Genomic DNA, 22,121 nt, shown 5'->3' on the forward strand with positions numbered 1-22,121 from the left:
TGAAAAGCCCAGGATGGTGGGAGAAGCTTAATGATGAAAAGGTTGAAAAAAGCTACAGTTATTAGATTTATAGCTCCTTATCAGCAAAGACTGTATAAATGTACATGAATAAAAATCTCTAAGATAAATAATTATCTTAGAAAATAATTTGTATTTTCATTTTCTCCAAAAATTTGTTTTGTATCTTGCATATTGTTAAGTGTAATTTTCCCCCTGCCAAAGGTATAATGCCACTGGATAGTCATGAAGGTAAAGAATTTCCTATGAAAAGTAACCTAGAAATTAAGGAGTTAAAGTTTCCTTTCTTTCTTTCTTTTTTTTTTTTAAGGAAACTGCTTTTTAAAACACATTATAAAATATGTGTGAGAAAGTAGCTAGGACTGAATTAAGATTGAATAGTTATTTATAACTGTTTCCTGTTTAGCCTTTTGACAAAGTTCATCCCCATATTTTATAGTTGGCTTTGGATAAAGCTTCCCAGAATAACCTTGATGTGGGATTGGCTGGTAGGGAGGACCCCAGAACTATATCCTGCAATTCACACCCTATGAACACATACTCTGCTAAACTCAACAACTTCAAAACAAAAAACAAAATGTCACTGTCCCATTTCCTCTGCAAAGCCCTGTTTTGAAACTCCAAAACACAAAAGAATGGGAGGAAAGAAAGAAGAAAACAAAAACCGAACGTGTTTAGAAGCAAAGGCACATTTTGAGATTACTTTAAGAGTCTTTTCTTATTTTTTAAGTTCAGCCAAAAATTCCCCTTCAAAATCTGAAAAATGGAACAGGTGAGTCTATGAGAGAAACAAATATCACATCAGCAACATATTTTTGATGTGTATAGAATATCATTACTCAATATAACATACTAATTTATGGACAAATGCTTGTCAGGTTGGGCAATTATTAAAATGGAAACCTCAAATCACAGAAAAATAAATAAATAAAATAAAATGAAATAATAAAAACCCAACAACAGCAAAGGAACTTCCATGAATGGGAGAGTTGGTTAATGTCAAAGAGAAAAAGCTGATGGAGCTTTTTTACAGCATGGAAGACAAAAATTCCTAGCTTTGAAAGTGGGTCTCTGAAACAAGAGGGCACATCTGATTAAAAAAAGATAAGAACAATAAATGGTAGAGAGCTGATGGTAAAGACCAGATTCTTACCTCCATGGACACACTATCAATAACAAAGGGCTTCTAGTAACCCACTATGAACTAAATTGTATCCCCCCAAAAAAGTGTATGTTGAAGCTCTAACCCCCAGAGTGATGGTTTTTGAAGATGGAGCATTTGGGAAATAATTGGGTCTACAGAGGTCATGAGGACTGTCTCAGAATCAAAGTCAAATCAACAGAACTATCTCTTACCATGACCAACGAGACCATCTCTCTTCACCATCCTATCCCACTCCATTTCCATCTTCTCTTTTTCTGACTTACTTTCCTGCAGCCATACTTGGCCTCCTGGCTGTTCACTGACTAAGCAAGGCTGCTCTGCTTCAGGATCTTTGTGATACTGTTTCCTCTGCCCAGAAGAGGAGACAGTCTTCCTCTACTGTCTGCATGACTTACTCCTATAGCCTCTTCTCTTACAGGGAAATACATTTCTCTGACTCCCATCCCATGTACTCTTTCTCACTGCCTTGTTAATCACCAGAGCCCTTACCATCATCTGACATTCTTTCATTTACTTATTTGCTAATTGTGGGTCTTCTCTACTAGAATGTAAGTTCCATGAAGGCAAGAATTTTGTCTGGCTCATCAGAACAATGTCTTACACATACTAGGTGTTCTACAAATATTTGCTGAATGAGTTTGTCTTGCTCATCTCTGAATTCTTAGTGGCTGGTGCTAGCTGTGTATGTGCTGAACTAATGAGTGTTCAAAGGAAGCAAGTTATGGGAATAGATGAATTCACTCCCCAAGTCAGAAGGAGAAAAAGGCCAAGCATGGAACACTGGGAGACTGGTAATACTTAACGAATGACTGATGGCTGGGTGTGGTGGCTCACGCCTGTAATCCCAGCACTTTGAAAAGCTGAGGTGGGAGGATCATTTGAGCCCAGGAGTTTGAGATCAACCTGGGCAATGCAATGAGACTCTGTTTCTAAAAAAATAATAACAAATAAAAAAAGAATCAGTGATGGAAAAGAAGCCAGTAGAGGTGACAGAAGAAGAGCAATCCAAAAATTAGAAGAAAAATTAGCAGAGTATATTGCGGAAGTCAAAGGAGAAATGATCAGTCATGTCAAAATTTGGCTGAAAAGAAGTGGATGCATATAAAATTAGTTGAGCTGGCGTAGTAAAGTCCAACTAATAATCCAGTTGCAGTTGGCTAAATAAAGAAGCGGAGGTAGAACTGGCAATATACTTCTCTTTTAGAAAGTCCGACAGTAAAGGGAAGGAAGAGTCAAATATACAGTGGCAGGGAAACAGAGCAGAGAAGGTGTATTTCAAAATAGAAGACACTTGAGTCAATGAAGAAGGACAGACACAAGAAGATATAAGAGGAAGTAAAGATAACTGAGAAAGAAGCTCAGAAGGGAATGGGAAGAGCAGAGGTAACCAGTTAGCCTTGGGAGTAAAGAAGGACAGAAATAGGCAACAATATACAGAAACACTTGGAGGAGAGGAAAAGTGCAAGAATTCCTATCTCTAGTTTCTGAGTGAAGGAGTTCATGGGGTCATTTCTGACAATAAGAAAAGAGAAGTGTGGTTGTGGTTAAGATAAAAAAAAAGACCTTTAACAGCTGTAGGAGAAAAGAAGGAAATCCCTAGTTGTCTAAGGGATTCACAGAATTTCTAAGGCATGACAGAGGAGCCAGGAGAGCTTGTAACTTATTAATCAGAATCAAAGCCAGCCAACAGGGCTATAGTGGTTTCTGTCAAGCAGCCTGCCAAAAGCAAAGCGAGTTAGAGTGGCTGCGCCTGGGATTGCATCTCAAGGGTCCTGTGGAGAATATATTCAATGACTGGTCATAGTGTGTGTCAGGCCATTTTTGTATTGCTATAAAGAAATACCTGAGTTTGGGTAATTTATAAGAAAAGAGGTTTAATTAGGTTCATGGTTCTGCAGGCTGTGCAGGCAGCACGACACTGGTATCTGTTTCTGGTAAGGTCTCAGGAAGCTCACAATCATGGTAGAAGGCTAATGGGGAGCAGGCATCTCACATGGCGGGAGTAGGAACAAGAGGTGGGGGTCAAGGAAGGCACCACACACCTTTAAACAACCAGATCTCCTGAGAACTCACTATCGTGAGGACAAAGAAGATAGCACCAAACCACCCATGAAAAATCCACCCCGACGATCCAAACACTCCCTGTCCTGGTGGTCCCACCTTCAACACCAGGATCCACTCTTCAACATGAGACTTGGGGGGACAAATACCCAAACCATATCACAGGGCTTCTGGCTGAGCAGGGAAATAAAAGCAGCAGGTGTGGGTGAGGCTGAGAGAATTGGAGAACAGGGAAGAGACCAGATTTTCAAAATCAGCACAATAATAAAAAGCAAGTTTAGTTAAAGTTGAAGAAGAAAATACCTGATTCTGCAGTCTCTGAAGTGGGAAGAATAAGGTCCAGTAAGTTCTGAGGAGGAGAAATGAAGGTCTCTAAGAGAAGAAGAGCTATGATTTTGGTGGTCTTGATGAGAGACATGACAGTGGAGAGAGGGAAAAGTACAGGGACATGGGTAGGAGGGACGGGGCCAAAAAAAACACCACGGGCGAGTGACAAAGGACCATTGGAGATGGAGCAGAGTCCACAGGTGGTGGGGGCAGCCTGGAGGGAGAACCATATTAGCTGTGAAATAAACTGAAATCCCACATCTGATCCCAGAACAAATCAGCTCTGGAGAGATCTAGACTTACAAGTAGGCACAACGAAGGTCACTGGGGTCACCATTTTAGTCTACCTGAAATACAATTCACTCTCTGAAACGAGTTATAAAAAACAAGGTCCATCTCCTAACAGTGACAAGTTAACTTTATTTAACTAAATATAATCTACCTTCAAATGCTTTCAATCAAATGCTATATTAAATTAAATCAGCCTATCTTCCTAATTATGAAGCATGGCTTGGAAAAGCAGAAGAAAACACAACATTGCTAATATGCACGGAAGCTTAGAAAGTGATTCACTTGAAAGCCCCTACCCTAATTTAGGTAAGAAAAAAGAAGAGAAGTAAACCATCATGTAAAGCTTTAATTACTGGCTTACACTTTTTATAAAACAAACACTGCAAAATTCTAAGGTGGCCAAACAACTCTTAAGCATGCTCTGAACTAAAGCAAAGAAAGAGATACATCTGCAGGCTTTTGACAAACATCTAGGTAGTTTCATTTAAATTCCCACTCTTGTTTGTTGATTATGTTTTTCCACATACATAATTAAATTAAGGAAAGCCAGGCTTTTTAAAAAGTAATTGAATATTAGCATTAGTCAACAGCAAGAGTTTGTAATATGGTATTTCCACTGCAGCACCCAGGGATGGCAGAAAACGGAGGCTGCTGATAAACTGTACTGGCGTCTTACCTGTACCCTTACTAGATTTCGAAAGTTTGTTTAAATGGTTATTCTGTATCTGTGTCTCATAAAGGGATGTCATCAGAACTGCCACCTAAGAAGCTATTCCTAAGGAACTCAGACCTACTGATTCAGAATCTCCAAGAATAAGGTTCCAACAAGTAGATTTTAACTTCCTCAGTGTCCGTCACTCTGAACTGTTTAAGAATACCTGTAATGTAATAAGGTAAGCGTGAAGTGTCCCCAGTAAGAACACAATCAGCTTTAGAGCAGTGGTTCTCAGCCTTGCCTGCACAATAGAATCACCCTGGAGGACATTTTAAAAATCCCTATTCGGCTGGGCATAGTGGCTCACACTTGTGGTCCCAGCACTTTGGGAGGCCAAGGCGGGTAGATCACAAGGTAAGGAGTTCAAGACTAGCCTGGCCAACATGGTGAAACCCATCTCTACTAAAAATACAAAAATTAGCCGGGCATGGTGGCGCGCTCTGTAATCTCAGCTACTCGGGAGGCTGAGGCAGAGAATTGCTTGAACCTGGGAGGTGGAGGTTGCAGTGAGCCGAGATTGCGCCACTGCACTCCAGCCTGGGTGACAGAGTGAGACTCCATCTCAAAAAAATAAAAATATAAATAAATAAAATAAATAAAAATCCCAATGCTAGGCCACATCACAAACCAATTAGTACATCGGAATCCCTGGGGTGAGACCTAGACATGGGCCTTTTGCTGCCCATGTGATTCCCACGGCCAGTCAAAGTTGACAACCAGGGAAGCAGAGGACCATGTCAAGCAACTGTTTAATGAATAAATGAAAAAGACTAATTTATAATTCTCTGAGTTTTTCCTTATTGAACACAAGAAATGATACTCCACACTATCGGCAACATGCAGGCTAGGATCAAAAGGCTACAGGCCTTACAGTAACTGGTAAGACTGTGAGTCATCAGGCAGACATCAGAAACCAACTAAGCAGGTGGCAATGTGTTAGGAAACTACTGAAAGCATTTAACATTTAGCAAAAGGATCTCAGCATCACTCCAGGCAAAAGGAATGTGGATCTAGTAGTTAAGGTAAATTTTCTTTATGGAGGAGACTGCCTCATCAAGTCACTGTGTGCAGTCCAGTTCATTTCTTCAAACACTTTCTGTTGCAAAACAGCACCAAGAAAGTTCTGAAGTCCAGGTTTTAGATACTTATTTTGCTCTTTTTAAAAAGAAATATACTTGCTGCTTAGAAGTTCATCTATGCTTTTGCTCCCTGGACTTTCTGAAGTTTCAGCAAACAAGCCTTTAATAAAGACACCATGCATTTAACAAAGGACAAGATTTCTCTCACCAGTTTAACCACCAACAGGGTTCGTGTCACAGGATGAGGGTCAATCAGGATTGGTCAAAGTGATGTCAACCTAAAAGGAAGAAGCTGAGGCAAAAATAACATATGGAGTTCATCTGGGCCAAGGCTGAGGACTGCACCTGGGGACACTTTCAAGTTGCCTTGCGGGGGTGCTCCAGAGAACACAAGAGAGAACAAGTCTGTTTTGTTTTGTTTTTTTGGAGACAAGGTCTCACCCTATCATCCAGGCTGGAGTGCAGTGGCCCAATTTCAGCTCACAGCAACCTCTGCCTCCCGGGCTCAAGCAATCCTTTCACCTCAGCCTTCCAGGTAGGTGGGACCACAAAGCCCAGCACCACCATGCCTGGCTAATTTTTTTTATTTTTTTGTAGAGACAGGTTTTGCCATGTTGCCCAGGCTGGCTGTGAACTCCTGAGCTCAGGCAATCCACCTGCCTCAGCCTCCCACAGGCTGGGATAACAGGTATAAGCCACCATGCATGGCCGGGAGGTCAAGTTTTTAAAGAAGACAGGAAGAATCAGAAGGGGGACAATTACAATAGTTGTTCACCAGGAATTCTCATTGTCTTACAAAAATAACATTGATTATTGGCTATACATTGTTGAATTATAGGCATTTTATGGCTTCTTGGCAGCAGTCAGCATAGGGCTTACATAGCAAATGGCTTCAAGAGCTAATTACTTAGCGCAAGGGGAGTAACATGACTGCTGTTTCATTCCAATGCCTCTCTTGGGCATGATAATTTAAAGGGGCTCACATTCTTCAAATCATGGATCATGAAGCTGGGTCATGCCACTTCCACAGGGCACCAAGAACAGCCCAAGTAATCAACATGTAACCCCATGTAATCAACACCAGTCCAGGGAGCTGGGAGTAGAGGTTAGTAAGGTTGAAAAATATAAAAACAAAGTACCATCAAATGAAAATCTACACTCACTGAATTCAAACACAAGTGAGTTCTCTGTCAAGCTTCAAGAGAAAACTTGAAATAGGTTAATTTTAAAGTTACAGTTAGTTATATGATTGAGTTAAGGAATCAGATATATTTTTTTTTTGAGATAGGGTCATATTCTGTCACCCAGGCAGGAGTGCAGTGCAATGGCATGATCACAGATCACTGCAGCATTGACCTCCAAGCTCTGGTGATCCTCCCACCTCAGCCTCCCAAGTAGCTAGGCCTACAGGTACACGCCACCACGTCCAGCTAATTTCCATATTTTTTGAAGAAACAGGTTTCACTATCTTGTCCAGGCTTGTCTCAAACTCCTGCACTTAAGCAACCCTCCTGCCCTGGCCTCCCAAACTGCTGGGATTATAGGCATTAGCCACCGTGCCCGCCTAGATGATACATTATAAGTACCTACATATGGTTAAGAAACCAGTGAGATTATTATTTTTCTAAACTAAAAGAACTTCAACGAATTTTGGCAGTCTTAAAAGCACTAACAAGTTTCTTAAGAAATGTGATCATTGTGAGATGGGGGACGGGGGATGATGAAATAGAGCCAGAAAAACTGGACTCTATTCTGCACAAATTTTCTTTCAAAATTAAGAAAATCTTTTGCAGATTAAAATAGGGATCTTCAAACTCTGTTTCCATGGATCACTGATTCTCTGTGCCCTGAACAGAGTCATTCCACTACCCAAAATCAGATAATGAAGATCCTTTGTCACCTAACATAGGAGAATAGTTAAGATTGTTGTCAATTTCATGATGCACTCATATTTTGTAACCTTGGGTATTTGCTATATAGCTTGTCTACACAAGCCTCTATTACATAAGGAGTCTGACTTGTTATAAAATTATACATTAACTATTTGAAACTTATTTTTTAACATTTTGAGGTGTCACAGGAAGAATGCTAAAACTTCTAGGGGCTCTGTCACCACTAAAAGAATTTGAAGACCAATCAGAGCAACAGTCTGGGGTCTGCATTTTCTTTTATGACTAATCTTAATACATAAGTCATAAAGAACTTGACAGGCATAAAGGCATAGTTCCTTTTAGTACAAGAGTCCTAAATCACAAAGACCCTCATGATGGTTTTATGAAAAGGGTCCTTTCAATTCCCTAGCACCTAGCCTGGTGCCTGGCAGGTAGTAGGCACTCAGTAAAGTGGTTTGACCTGAAGCTAGACACATAAGCACTGTTAAGTGTGTTGTTACGCGAGTTACATGGCTGGCATGGCCTTGCTTTCTCATCCAGAAAAGATCAACAGGGGAGAGAGGCAGGGGATAACAGTTATCACAAAATTGTTTATACAAAGTTTAATAGGAACTTATCATTTGCAAATCATATTAGTGCAGGTTGCTTTCTGCATTAGAGCAGTTGTGCCCTCCTTTCTGTTTTGGACACTAGCAACTCTAAATTGCTTTCCAGTCTTTCACAGCTCAAATCCTCACTCCAGTCCTCTTGTGATCTGAATGTTTTTCTATCATGGCTGTTTAGAAACAAGGTCTCAAAACATGAGACAGAGTATAGCTAACCACCTTGGCCAATTATAGACATGACCTTATAACCTTGTTTTTTCACTACTCCAGTCCTTCAATTCCAGGAATTTATGTTCCCAGGAAAAACTAGTTACTGAAATGGACACACATATAATTAGTTTAGAGAATGTTCCAAACTCTACGTCATTTTTTTTTATTCTTGCATTTACTCTTTGTTTTAATGGCTGGAAAGGGAAGTTTAAAAGGAAAGTGCCAGAAACAAAGGAGAATGTTTAAAATGTACAAATCGCCCTATAAACATAAAAAATAAAAAACAAAGGAGAATGTTTAAAACATATAAATCACCCTGTAAACATAAAAAATTTTAATTCACTACTAAAAGATGCAAATTAACAATTACTTACTATTAACTCAATAAAAGATACATGAAATCCACAAGATACTTTATCTTAGGTACTTAAGATTTTGTTTCATTCCACTTTAAATCACAACATCTAGAGTTGAGATAAGGAGGTGCAGAAAAGGGTAGTTTCTCTCATACTAAGCTGGTGGAAGTATAAACAACAGGTTAAGCACCCCTAATTGAAAATCTAAAATCTGAAATGCTCCAAAATCCAAAACTTTTTGAGCGCTAACATGATACCATTAACGTGGAAAATTCCACTGTTGAACTCATGTGACGGATGGCGGTCTAAAACAGTCAAAGCTCGGTTTCATAAATGAAATATTTTAAAATATTGTATAAAGTTACTTTCAAACACTCAAAACTATACAAATACATGGAAATTAAACAATCTGCTCCTGAATGATTTTGGGGTTAACAAATCAAAATGGAAATTTAAAAATTCTTCAAGATGAATAATAGTGACACAAGTTTTCAAAACCTCTGGGATACAGCAAGAGGTAAATGCTAAGAGGAAAGTTTATAGTAATAAATGCCAACATCAAAAAGTCTGAAAGGTCACAAGTTGAGAACCTAACATCATACCTCAAGGAACTAGAGAGAAAAAAAAAAACACACACAAAGCTATCAGAAGGAAAAAAAAATAACACAGATCAGAGCAGAACTAAATGAAATGGAAACACAAAACAAAAGATTAGTAAGACAAAAAGTAGGTTCTCTTAAAAGATAAAATTGATAGAGCATTAGCTATACTAACCAAGAAAAGAAGAGAGAAGGTTCAAATTAATTCATTTAGAAATGAAAGCAAAGACATTACCACTGACAGCACAGAAATAAAGCTCATTGGAGACTGCTATAAACACCCTATGCACACACACTAGAAAATTCAGAAGTAATGGATAGATTCCAGGAAACATACAACCCTTCTAGCTTGAATCAGAAGAAATAGGAATCCTGAACAGACCATTCCACATGCAGTAAGAGTGAGTCAGTAATAAAAAAAAAAAAAATTGCCAACAAAAGAATTTGCAGGGCCAGGCAGATTCACAGCTGAATTCTACCAGACATTCAAGAAAAATTGGTACCAATCCTACTGAAACTATTCCAAAAGACTGAGAAAGACGGAATCCTCTTGAAGTCATTCTATGAAGCCAGTATCACTCTGATAGCAAAAGCAGGAAAGGACATAAAAAAAAGAAAACTACAAATCAATTTCCCTGATGAATATAGATGCAAAAAACCTCAACAAAATATTAGCAAACCAAATCCAACAGTACATCAAACAGATAATTCACCATGATCAAGGGGGGTTCATCCCAGGGATGCAGGGATGATTCAACATATTCAAGTCAATAAATGTAATTCATCACACAACAGAGTTAAAAAAAAATATGATCATCTCAATAGACACAGAAAAAGCTTCAACAAAATCCAGCATCCCTTTATAATAAAAACCCTCAACAAACTAGACATAGAAAGAACATACCTCAAAATAATAAAATCCATCCATATATGACAAACTCATAGCCAACATCATACTGAATGGGGAAAAGTTGAAAGAATTTCCCCTAAGAACTGGAACAAGACAAGGATGCTCACTTCCACCACTTCTGCTAAACATAGTACTGGAATCCTAGCCAGAGCAATCAGACAAACGAAAGAAGTAAAGGGAATCCAGGTTGGAAAAGAGGATGACAAACTATCTCTGCCAATGATAAATGAATTCAGTAAAGTCTCAGGTTACCAAATCAACTTACACAAATCAGCAGCACTGCTATTCACCAAAAACGACCAAGCTGAGGATCAAATCAAGACCTCAACCCATTTTACAATAACTACAAAAAATAAAATACCTAGAAATACACTTAACCAAGGAGGTAAAAGATCTCTACAAGGAGATATATACATATCTCCCAAAATCCAGGCTCAGCAGATGGATCAAAGGCAACACTTCACCAAAGAGGAACTCAGCCCTAGGGAAGCCAGCATTTGACTTCTGACTTGAGCTGCAAAGATAAACTGGGCCAAATTTCTCTTTATTAGGAATTCCTATTTGGAAACCAAGTCGTGCTTGTGGGCTCTGTATCTGAAGTGCTATGAATCAGGGTCAGTATCAGTGACCATGTGGAATGTGGAGCCAATTTCGACATAAATATGCAGATAAGCTGTTTGATGCATTTTTATTATAATCATATATTACTTTCAAAATTAAAAGCAAATGCAAAAACTTTTGGTTAAAAAATAACCCAAGTATCTGATTGTATGTCAGAGAAGAGGATACTGATTTCCTGTTGGTGAATACCACCTGCATCTATTCCAAGCCCACACAAAGAAAGTGCTGGAGGCAAAACAGGGATAGGTACTTGTTTTCAAACCACAATTGCTGGTTTCTTCTTTCCAGTTGGTTTTTTTCAGAGCTGTATATAAACACAGGAGTATTGACTTACATATTTACTGCCATAACAAAAACACCTTGTATTTGCAAAACATACTTGAGTGGAGGTATGAGAACTGTTTTGTAAGCACTGGCTAAGTCAAACACACAGTCACAGAACCACACAGGCTATCGTGCTGAAAGCGCTTTAGAAATCAACCCATCCTGGCCAGGAGTAGTGGCTCACCACTATAATCCCAGCACTGAGGGAGGCTGAGAGGCAGGAGGATGGCTTGAGTCCAGGAGTTTGAGAACAGCCTAGGCAACATAGTCAAGACTCTGTTTCTACAAAAAAAAAAAAAAAAAATTAATGAGCAAGCCATGGTGATGCGTGCCTGAAGTCCCAGAAGGAACTACTCCAGAAGCCTGACGTAGAGGGATCGCTTCAGCCCGGGAGGCTGAGCTGTGATTGTGCCACTGCCCTCCAGCCTGGGCAACGGAGTGAAACCCTGTCTCAGAAAGAAATCAACCCATCTTCCCTTTACAGATGGATACTCATGGAGGGACATCAAGTTTTTAGGTTATTCCTGTGCTGTGTCTGTCTAGGCCCATTTTTTTAAAAGGGATCTAAGGGAGCTTATAATCATAGAGAAAATCAAGGTGCTGGGAAAAGAGCAATTATTAATCCTTAGAGAACCACACTCTAAGAGAGCCCACCTTCTCTTGGAAGAAAGTCCTAGATCACAAGCTGATCCTAAATCAAATCCAGACTGTCCCTAGAATAGCTCCAGAATATACAAATTCCCCAGGGCACTTAATTCTACCTGGGGCCAAAAAGTCCCCAATGCAGCTCAAGGTCCTCTGGAATAATGAAAAGCCACCAGGTCAGAAGTGGAGTGGAAGGAGAGGGGCACAGAATGAAAAGCTTCGATTCTCCCTAAGATTCAGTGATCAAGCCAAAGCTGCCAAGAAACATGAAGACCACAGGCCCAAAGCACCTACCCTGAGCCCCTCCAGGCTAAGCTGAGTTGGGGAGATGGGGGCAGTGTCATGGAATGGGAAGAACATGATGCCAGAGGTGGCTGTCTCAGGCTCTATAAGGAAAACACACGTTTTGAAACATGAACAACCATATAGACCAGCTCAAAGAAAGGGGGCAAGACTGTATTCAGTCTAGACAGCTATTTCCATCCTCATTGTCCAGTGGAGACACTCGTAATCCAACCAAGCTAACCTCCTGGCTCTCAATTCAGGACAGAGTGGTCTAAAAGTAATTGGATGGTCAGAGCACCTATGATCATTCATTGACAACCCAGCATTCATCAGGCCTCTAAACAAAGAACAGAACAGCCTGGGGTGAACCATGGGCACTCACCCATTTGAATAGGCAGGACTCACCCCACATACACACACATATGCACATATGCACACACACATAAACTTAACCTTGGGGTTGGCTGCTGTCAAACAGTTCTGCCATCCATTCCTGATTATTCATGCCAGAAGCATAGAGATATAAGTAAACTGGAAAACTACTAATCACCCATAAATCATTTCTTTCCAGGAACGAGGATGTGATTTTGCAGCAACTCAACATTGCTATTAGCTTATTTATCCCACACATCTTCTCCTTCCCAATACTGGAACAAGTTGAAATTCCCGACATGATAGCAAGTTAAAGAAACAGGTTAGAGATGAGTGGAAAAAAGAAACAGTCCAGGATTTTAACAGACTTTCATGGTTGAGAGGACATCAAAATTCAGACTTCCAAAAGTCAACCAAATCTATAGACCCCTATACTGCTGGGGAGGTAAATGATTACAATAACTCTTCTGTATCTCAGAGAACACACAGACATAAAGAATGACCAAGTAATGTGGTAGATGACAAATAGGACAATCAGTAGTATATAACATTATCACATGGTCTTACAACATCATAGCAAAATTATAACATTGCTTTAAAATGAGCAAAAACCCTTTTTGTTCCCAGCCAGCAACTTAATTGTAATACAGATACCAGATATTTAAAAAATCATGGGAAAGGATGTCTACCCAGAACACTTAGAATTTCCACCCCTTTTACTGGTACAACTGATTCAGTTAATGCAGACAAACAGGAATGTAGGAAATGCTAGAATTCATTCATCAACCTGAAATAATTTTTCCACATGAACCCTGAATTTGTTAGATTTCAAGAATGACGCAAACCATTGTCCAAGCTCATAGTCTCAGGGGAAAGCACATTTACTAAAGCACGTTAATGTTCCCTTGGCCATCCTACTGTGAGGTATACAGCAGGGGCATCTTTAATGGTGCACTCTGGAATGTGCCTCCTGTGCTCTGCACTCTTCTTCCTGTCCTCTTCCTACTCCTACTTAGAGCCACTCTGACCTTAAATGTAAAACAGGTTCTCTGTACAAGCAGAAAAGGAAGAACCAGGGTAGATGGGATGAAAGTGTGATTCCTTCAACCATTATCGTAACAATTACATAGGTACTAAGTCACCACTCTATGTCTTTGACATTACAGATTCATTAAAATGAATTCCATAATTACAAATTGTTTTCCTTAGATATGTCTACACTGTTCAGAGTCTGGTCTGTCACTTTTGGTACCTCAGGAACTAATTAAAGAGTTAACAAGTCCTAGAAGCTCCATTCATATTAACCCAGCTCAAAGACCACAATGTTCCAAGTAGACATAAATGCCAAGAGACCACAGGGCTCTAGTTAGGCTGATTTACCACTTAACAAAGAAATAAAAGTCCTACTGGTTTCAACCCTGATTGGAAGAAATTCCTTATAAAATGCATATGTTTCTTATCTCAAGAGGGCAGAGTACTCTAACAGGATGAAACTCTGACAATGACTCAAAGGGCATTCTTCTGAACACAGAATCACGGACATCTTCCACACTACCGTCCAGCCCTCTTGTTTTACATAATCAGATTAGGACTGGTGATAAATGTGTCCAGAGTCATATGACTATTTGTTGGCATTTACATTCCTATACTCAATCATTAATTGACACCACAAATCCCCCAAGTATCCCAATCTCACAACTTGGAATATAATCTGGATAATGAGTAAACTCCATGCTTCTCTGGACAGGCTTTAACAGCATGAACCAAAGGCAAAAAAAATTAGTTCCCCCTGCTTCTGATCTAAGCCCATAGAAGACAGGCCAGTAGGTATCAGGTCCTGCTCTCACTTGTGAGGAATGAGAGGCTCCAAGTGGGGAGGTATGAGAATGTTAGAAGGTAACTTCAACATGAGTTTCCTTGTAGACCCAGCAGAAGAGACATGGTCCAACTGGTCATTAACATCACAGCAACACAGAATTGCCAGCCACATCCATCCTATGGGAAGATACAAGGACTAACACTTCCTTCCTTGTGAGCTGCACCCATTAATAGACCACGTTTTGTTTTTAAATGATCTGGTAGTTACATTTCACAATCCAGTTAAACCACAGGAATTCACTAGGTAGGATTTTTTGTAAGGTATCTCACCCTCCTCAAATACAGTAAGCTAACTCAGAAAAGCCTTCTAAAATAATCAGTAGATTCCTGAAGGGTCAGGATGCTGTCCTGCTTCTGGAGTCAACCACTTTACTTGACATACAGTAGATATTCAATAGTTATTTGTCAAACTGAACTGGACATATGTTGGGTATGTTAATATTGGGACTAAATATGAAAAAAAAAAAAACCAGAGAACTTCAGAAGTCTGGGTTTTATTATTACAATTTGTAATGATATAGCATATGTACTGAAAATATCCTCAGAGAATATCTCATCAAGACCTTTCTATTTATACAGCAGAAAATTGAGGCTCAAAACAGATAAGTGAATGTTTCCATACTTACCTGTTATATGGATTACTGAACCAGATCTTACATACACATACCCCATGACCACACCTTCTTTTCAGGAAGGTGGGGGTCATTTGCTGAAATGACCACACCTTTTTTTCAGGAAGATAGGGGTTATTTGCTAGGAATGAACCAGTGACAATTCCAATGAAATGCTGGTAAATTTGGTTCTCATCAAATAGAAGTTTCATATTAATGTGTTCCAGAGGATAATGTGTTAAGTTAATCATCCAATTACTTAGTTAACAGACTAAGTTTATCTGAGATATTGTATGTTTTCAATATAAAACCTTTCCTAAAAATCATTCAATCAATGGAAAAATATGAACATTTAAAATAAATACATGTAAGTTAAGGGCCATTTGTCTGAAGGACCTAGGATCTCAACCTCTCTCATTTAAGAAGTCTATTTTCCCAACAAACCTTTATATAAGATATCCACCTCCCATACACAATCTTAGATTAAAACGTATATTCCTGTCTCTCAACAACATTATCACCCCCAAGATCCAAGCCACCATCTAAACCTCTGGCTTCAATGCTGCTTTATAGGCAAGGCTGGACTCTTAAGGAGCAGATATGGTAGTGATTTTTAGTGAGAATTTCATTCAAACTTACTGTTTTTTAGAATAGAAGGCCCAGATTATAAAGTATTTTACCCAAGGTAATTCAATTAAACAGTGGGGCCTGAATCAGAACCTGCCTTTATGGAATTGATTCTGAGACTCTCAAACAACTTATTACTGAAAAACTGCCTCTTCCCTAAAAACCTGATCAAACTCCAGTAACCTATTTTCATTCATTTGTTAATAACTATATTCCTACTATATTGCTTAACTATATTCTAGACATAGAATATAATTATTAACTCTATTCTAGCTAATAAGTTATTAACTCTATTCTATGTCTAGAGATTGCTAGTTTTGTTCTTTCTTTTCGTTACCGCTAATAATTATTTTCTCCTATCTAAGTAAAATAGTAGTAAAGTATATTGATCCTTTTGCCAAGCAAGGCTTAGGGCCCCTTCTTGTACTCCTCATATGATCCCATTAAAATAAATACTTTTCATGTTCTAAACTTTTAAAAGTTTTATCTAATTTCTAAATTCACTTATTTTTTCTCCCCACACAAAAATTGTTTGTCTTCCTTTCATATTAAAGGGTTAGACAGGAAACCAGATGATGAAATTCAGTGAAATGAACAGGCACTTTAATTCTGTTTGCCAGGCACTGGCAACAAAAAGTATTTGGGAACATAATAGGCACAAAGGGAGTCACTGGGCAGTAAAACTTCTGGCTTATCTTCTCATCCAGGTTGAATTCATTTGGATGGGGTGGGAAAGCAGGATAACTGGCAAATTTTCCACTTTGCTGCCACCATTGGTGGGAAAATGTTAAGGCAGAGACTGCAGGCCCCGTAGCATAGTATAATATTTTAGAATTTTTTTTAAATTCTTTTTTGCATTTCTAGCTTTTATAAATGCATAATTCACTGTGAATTATGCATTTATAAAAACCAGAAATGCAAAAAAGGAATTCTAATATCATTAGTGGTTTTGTAATAATACAACTGTAATTAATAATTTGCATTTTGAACCTGTACAGATAAAGCTGAAGTCAAATGGCAGTTCAAATCTCCCAGCTGACCAATCACTGTCGCTGTTAACAAATAAAAAAAGATTAGATAAAAGTAAGACACAATGAAGCAACTTTTATTTAAAAGTTTTTCTACCCCTACGGCTCAGACGGAAAAACAAAAGGGAATCATATAATTTAAAAAGATAAAGGCTAAAGGTAAAAGGGAGCATTTTAATCATACAGTATAAAATAATAAGGAAGATGCACGTAAGTATGCTTCCCAGCCCATTATTGTCTATAAACCTATGGTTCCACGAAGAAAGGAAACAGGAAACTGGAGCAGGCCATCTAATGAACCAATGAGGCCAAAAGGGTAAAACAGCAACTTTCTCCATTTGGATGACTTCCAAAATTGCATCCATCCATCTGACAAATAATCACAGAATGCTTACTTTGGGTGAGGCAATATTCTGTGCAACAGAGATAGAGCAGTGAACCAAGCAGAGAGAGACCCTGCCCATACAAACCCCCGCTTCTAATACTGCTTCTAGGCTGCAAGAATGTATTTCCAACATAGCACCTCCAACTCACACACCTAGTTGCAAGATCATCTTCTTTGCTCCCCAAATTATTCCTTCTTTGTGTCCCCTGTCTCAGTTAAAAGCATTACCATCCACTCACTTCTTTTGACCACCAAACTGTAACTCATGTTAAACTCCAACCTCTCCATTTTTACCTCTACCAACTCCTTCAATATATCACAGAATACCTGATCACTGAACAGCTACAAAGTTTCTTGGCTCTGTCTCCACCTTTTCATTCCCCCTACCATTTAGTTAAGGACCTGATCATCTTTTGCCTAGATTACCGCACAAGCCTCATGAGGGTTTTAGGTCTTCCCTCTGAAAGCTGCTCAATACATCCTCCATTTCAGTTGATGAAGAGCATATCCTTTCTCTGCAGTAAAAAAAACCCCATATGAATCCTTGACTCCTCTCTTCATTCTTGCCAATCCATGAGGAAATTCTATTAATTCAGGCTCCAAAATATATCCATACTCTGACCACCTGTCATCTCCACCCCTACCACACCGGTTCAAACCAAATTCATCTCTACAATAGCTATAATACTTCAATGGCCTCCCAGCTTTAATCTTGCCCTACATTAGTCTATTCTCAAAACAGCTGCCAAAGTGATCCTTTAAAAATGCAAGTTAGTCAACATGGTTCCCTGCTCAAAACCCTATGAGGCACCCCCAGTCACTCAGAGTAAAAGCCAAAGTCCTTAAAAAGGCCTCAAAGCCCTAGCTGATCTGGCCTCTCATTTCCTAACCTCATCTCCTCCTCTACTCTCTCACTCACTCTATTCTTTCAGCTCTAGCCATTGGCTCCTACAAATTCCTCAAACACAGAAATGCTCCTTAGGAACTTTGCACAGGCTATTCCTTCGGCCAGGGACATCCTTCTCTATATAGCCACATTGCTAACTCCCTCATTCCTTCAAGACTTTTCTCAAATCTCATCTCCTCCATGAAGTCCACCTTGACCACCTATTTCATAATGCAATGCCTTTATCATGTGCTATTTTTCCCCAAAGCAATGAATCATTGGACATATGATATGTAGTTTACTTACCATTTTTATTGCTTACTGTGTCTCTCTCCATTAGAATGTAAACTCTACAAGGGGAGAGATTTTGTCTTTGTTCAGGATTTTACGTCAACTGCCTCAAGCACCATGTCATAGTTGAATGTTCAGTACTGACTGAATGAGTGGACTGATCACCCTGGTTGCAGGATCTTTGCCCCAAAGTCATCTTTTTCAAGCATAGCTCATGCTATGCTATAACTCCCTGCTGAAACTTTTTAAAAATAAAAATATAAATATCTTTAAAATAAAAATATAAATCAGACTTCCCATAAAAAAAAATCCAACTTTTTGCTGATTCCTTTCAACATTTTTGCTTTAATATCACTTTTAATGTTTTTAGTACAATTGTTGTCAGTATTTTACAAAATACTCTTTCTAGAAGGTAGTGGTTGTTTGGCCTTCTATACAACATTTTAACTCACCTTGTTTCCTTTAGAAAGTTATTGACTTTAAATCTTTTGAGCATGAGTGCTGCCACTTTAAAGACTATGTAGAGGACATTTTAGGGGACATAAAAACAATCTCAAACAATCATAAATATTAAAAAGTAAGAGCACAGTACACTTGCAAAAATTCTGCCAGAGATGAGGTTCAGCCGATGGAAACATCCACTAGCTCTCTTCAGGCCCTTTGCAATTTAATGTATCATAATGATTCTTTTAAAATTGAAGAGGGACTCTGAATTATTTCAGTTTTGTACTTTTATCATACTTTCTATCATGCTCTTTCAAATTTCTATAAAAAATATAACTGTGTTGCAGATAAATTTGCCAAGAAAATGTCAATGAACAAAAGGTTTTTATAGTTAGATTTTGTTTGTTTATAAGCACACCTATTCCATATGTTTAGAAATACTTGTATTTAGAGAGACATGCTTAAAGAAAGTCCCTTCACACATTTTATAAAACACTACAAACTAATTTTGTGTATGAGTTTTAGAATGTTGACTGACACTCACAAAGCAGTTACTATCAGGTTCCATATTAAGCCTCGTTTAACCTCCACGACAACCCTATGAGGATGGAACTATTACTATCTGTATTTACAGATGAGAATGCAGAGGTTCAGAGACGATAAGTGACTTGCCCAAAGTCACAGAACTACTAAATACATCCAGTTTTTATTTCAGATCCCTGTTCTAAACCACTCCATGGCAGGTTAATTGTTTTGCCTCACACTTAAATTGTATGAAAGAGAAACAGACTAACTTCATTAACTGCCAGTTGCCTCAACAGCTTTTGAACCTCAGCACCGTAACTAGTCCCAGAGTCGCAGCAGCCATATTTGAACAACAGAATCCCACCATAGCTGATTCGAAAAGGGTTAGGAAAATCTACCTCCTTGGGAATGCAGAGTTGAAAATGAGGGCAGACTCTCTCCCTGTGGCTGTACATAATAGATGACCTTGGGACCAGCTTCTGCCTGCTTTGTAGACAAAGTAGCAGAAAAATGTCAGTTTGTTGAGAAAGAAGCCGATGTGTGGAGAAAAATCACAAAGCAGAGACAAAAATCCCTGAGTATGTCACTAAGAACTCACGGTTTTGGTTCCAAGTCTTCCTGGGTATGGGTATGTCCTTGCTTTTGGAGTTGATGAGAAATCCCAGAAACCAAAAAAATCCATTCCCTGTGTGTATTTAGTGGTTTCAGTGGGTTCCTGTTACTTCAACTAAAAGTCTGATTATTCAATATTCAGATCAGGGTTTATACACGGGCTGAAAACCATATAACCTTCACTGACCAAAAAGAAAACAGAACATAGAAGGATTTGAAATGCCAGCATTTAGAAACATAGTCAATTAAACTAAAGAACAAAATATCCTTAAATAACAAAATTGTGATAGTCTCAAGACATCAGAAAAATGGTTTTATCTTGGAGAGTTTGAAGATGAAATGAATGTAGAGGAAAACCATGTGAGATACTAATACAATGAGCAGCAGTAATAGAAGACCCAAAAAAGGCAAGCTTCTTGCCATCACACTACTAACAATGAAATGCACATACAAGTGGGAAACAAAAAATAATTGGCTCTATTTTCAGGTAGACAAAAAGTAATTTCCATATATTCCCTGTCTGTGTTCAAAGATTTTATGCAGCAGAATCATCTGGATATTTATTAAATGGTGGATTCCTGGGCCCCAATATAGAGCTACAGAACCACTCCCTGGGGATGGAGCTGTGTTTTAAAGCAGTGACCCTTAAAATTGTTTTTTTCCAGCATCCTCTGCATTATATTCTGAAGCTATATACTTACACTCACTTATCCATTTTTAAGTTGACATCTAGTTTGACAAGTTGCATAAGGACATAATTTCCAACTTGTTATAAATATCCAGATTTACAAATAAAACTGTTAATCATTCCCTTACATGGATAAAAAGCTCTCTAAGTATCACAGAGATTTGAAAAACATTACTTATTTTTTTAAAAAAATATAAGCTCCTCTTCAGTTGTATATCCTTTTTAAATTTTTTCTTGAATTCATACATCTTTTCCATATCCCCAGCAGAACACTTCAATAACATATTTTTATGCTTGTAAATCTTTTACTGATCATTCTATCATGCTTCCCCACATATGAACTGTGTACATAATTGAAATCTTACATTTTAAATTTCCTGTGATGATAAGTTTTAAATATTTTTAAATTTTCTCTTATGGACTGAGTTCCTAAAATTATTACTGGTCCACAATTGATCAAAATAAATATATAATAAATGTTGATAAATCCATTATAGCATAAAAAGAAAAACTTTTCAGTAATACATCTCTTAATGAGATAGATAAGTTATATTTTTATTTACATAGCATAAAGGATTATTATTTTTCACTAGAATGAGATATGGTTCAGCATCAGTTCTATTCCTATTTTTCATATTTTTAATGTACACATAAAATATAAGAAAACTGCTCTCATAAATAAGATAGGCATAGAAGTTTAGCTACTGTGATATCATTCAATTCTTTTGACTTCTCCTAGTTATGTAACAAAAAATTACACATGAATTATCAATATTTTTAAAAAGCAGCTGACAATTTGAGTATATTTAATTATTGAAAGCAAAGAACTGAAAATGGTTTGTTATCTGGTAATATTAGAATCATTCGCTTTCTCAACACCAACACCATATTTTGAGTTTTTCCTTTGGTTTGCGCCCTGAAGGTTTTTATATCCAAGGCCAATGCACCCAGATTTAGGATAAGAAAGAGTAGTACCTTTCTCTCCTAACTGAAAATAGAGTAGTTGTGAAAGGGGAAGTGATAAAGGAGAATCCACACAAACGAACACTGATTTTCTTACAGCCCTATGACTGCTTATCTCCTGTAACTTAGAATATCCGTGTATCCCCACACAACTAGTGTGGTTTCAACACATTAATTGGAACTCTGTTCATTCATTCCACAAACATGTATTAAGCACTTGCAACACGCCAGACACTTATCTAGGCACTGAAGATACAGCAGTGAACAAAACAAGAAATCCCCTGCCCTCACGGCTCTTCTAAAGGAAGCACACAATCTGTTAGGTCTGTGTTTGTTGCCACAGCCACCTGCCTAAGCCTACTGTGGCTTGCTGTTCTCTCCACTCCAAAGAACTGTATTCCCATGTAATACTTAATTTGAAGTGCAAACTAGACTGGATTAAGGAATATCTAGAAACGTGTAAGGCATTGTTTTGGGATGTGTCTGGGACGGTGTTTCCAGAGGAGACTGGCACGTGAGTCTGAGTGAACTAGGTGGGGAAGATCCACCCTCAACGTGGGCAGGTACCATCCAATCTGGTAGACAGTGATGTAGAGAGTACAGAAACAGGAAAAAACGTGAATGTGTCATTCTATCTCCAGGCTCTGGAATATACTTGTCCCCTGCCTTGGACAACAGAACTCCAGGGTCCCAGGCCGTTGAACTCCA

At 38.4% G+C, this 22,121-nt stretch overlaps 1 protein-coding gene across 4 annotated transcripts in view; it reads right to left on the reverse strand.

The window, feature by feature from the left end:
• ARL15 (ADP ribosylation factor like GTPase 15) overlaps window positions 1-22,121 on the reverse strand; it is a 433,767-nt gene that overhangs the window by 370,372 nt on the left and 41,274 nt on the right. The window contains exon 1 of one of the 4 annotated variants that reach the window (XM_064375971.1): window positions 10,223-10,261. The exons of the other annotated variants lie outside the window; for them this stretch is intronic. Within the exon in view, the coding sequence (XP_064232041.1) occupies window positions 10,223-10,261 (39 nt within the window). Of the gene's footprint in view, window positions 1-10,222; window positions 10,262-22,121 lie in introns of those variants that run through there. 4 annotated transcript variants of the gene reach the window in all.

The sequence above is a fragment of the Aotus nancymaae genome, unplaced genomic scaffold, assembly GCF_030222135.1.
Source record: "Aotus nancymaae isolate 86718 unplaced genomic scaffold, 86718_ANA_hifiasm-v0.15.2.pri h1tg000014l, whole genome shotgun sequence".
Lineage (NCBI taxonomy): Eukaryota > Metazoa > Chordata > Mammalia > Primates > Aotidae > Aotus > Aotus nancymaae.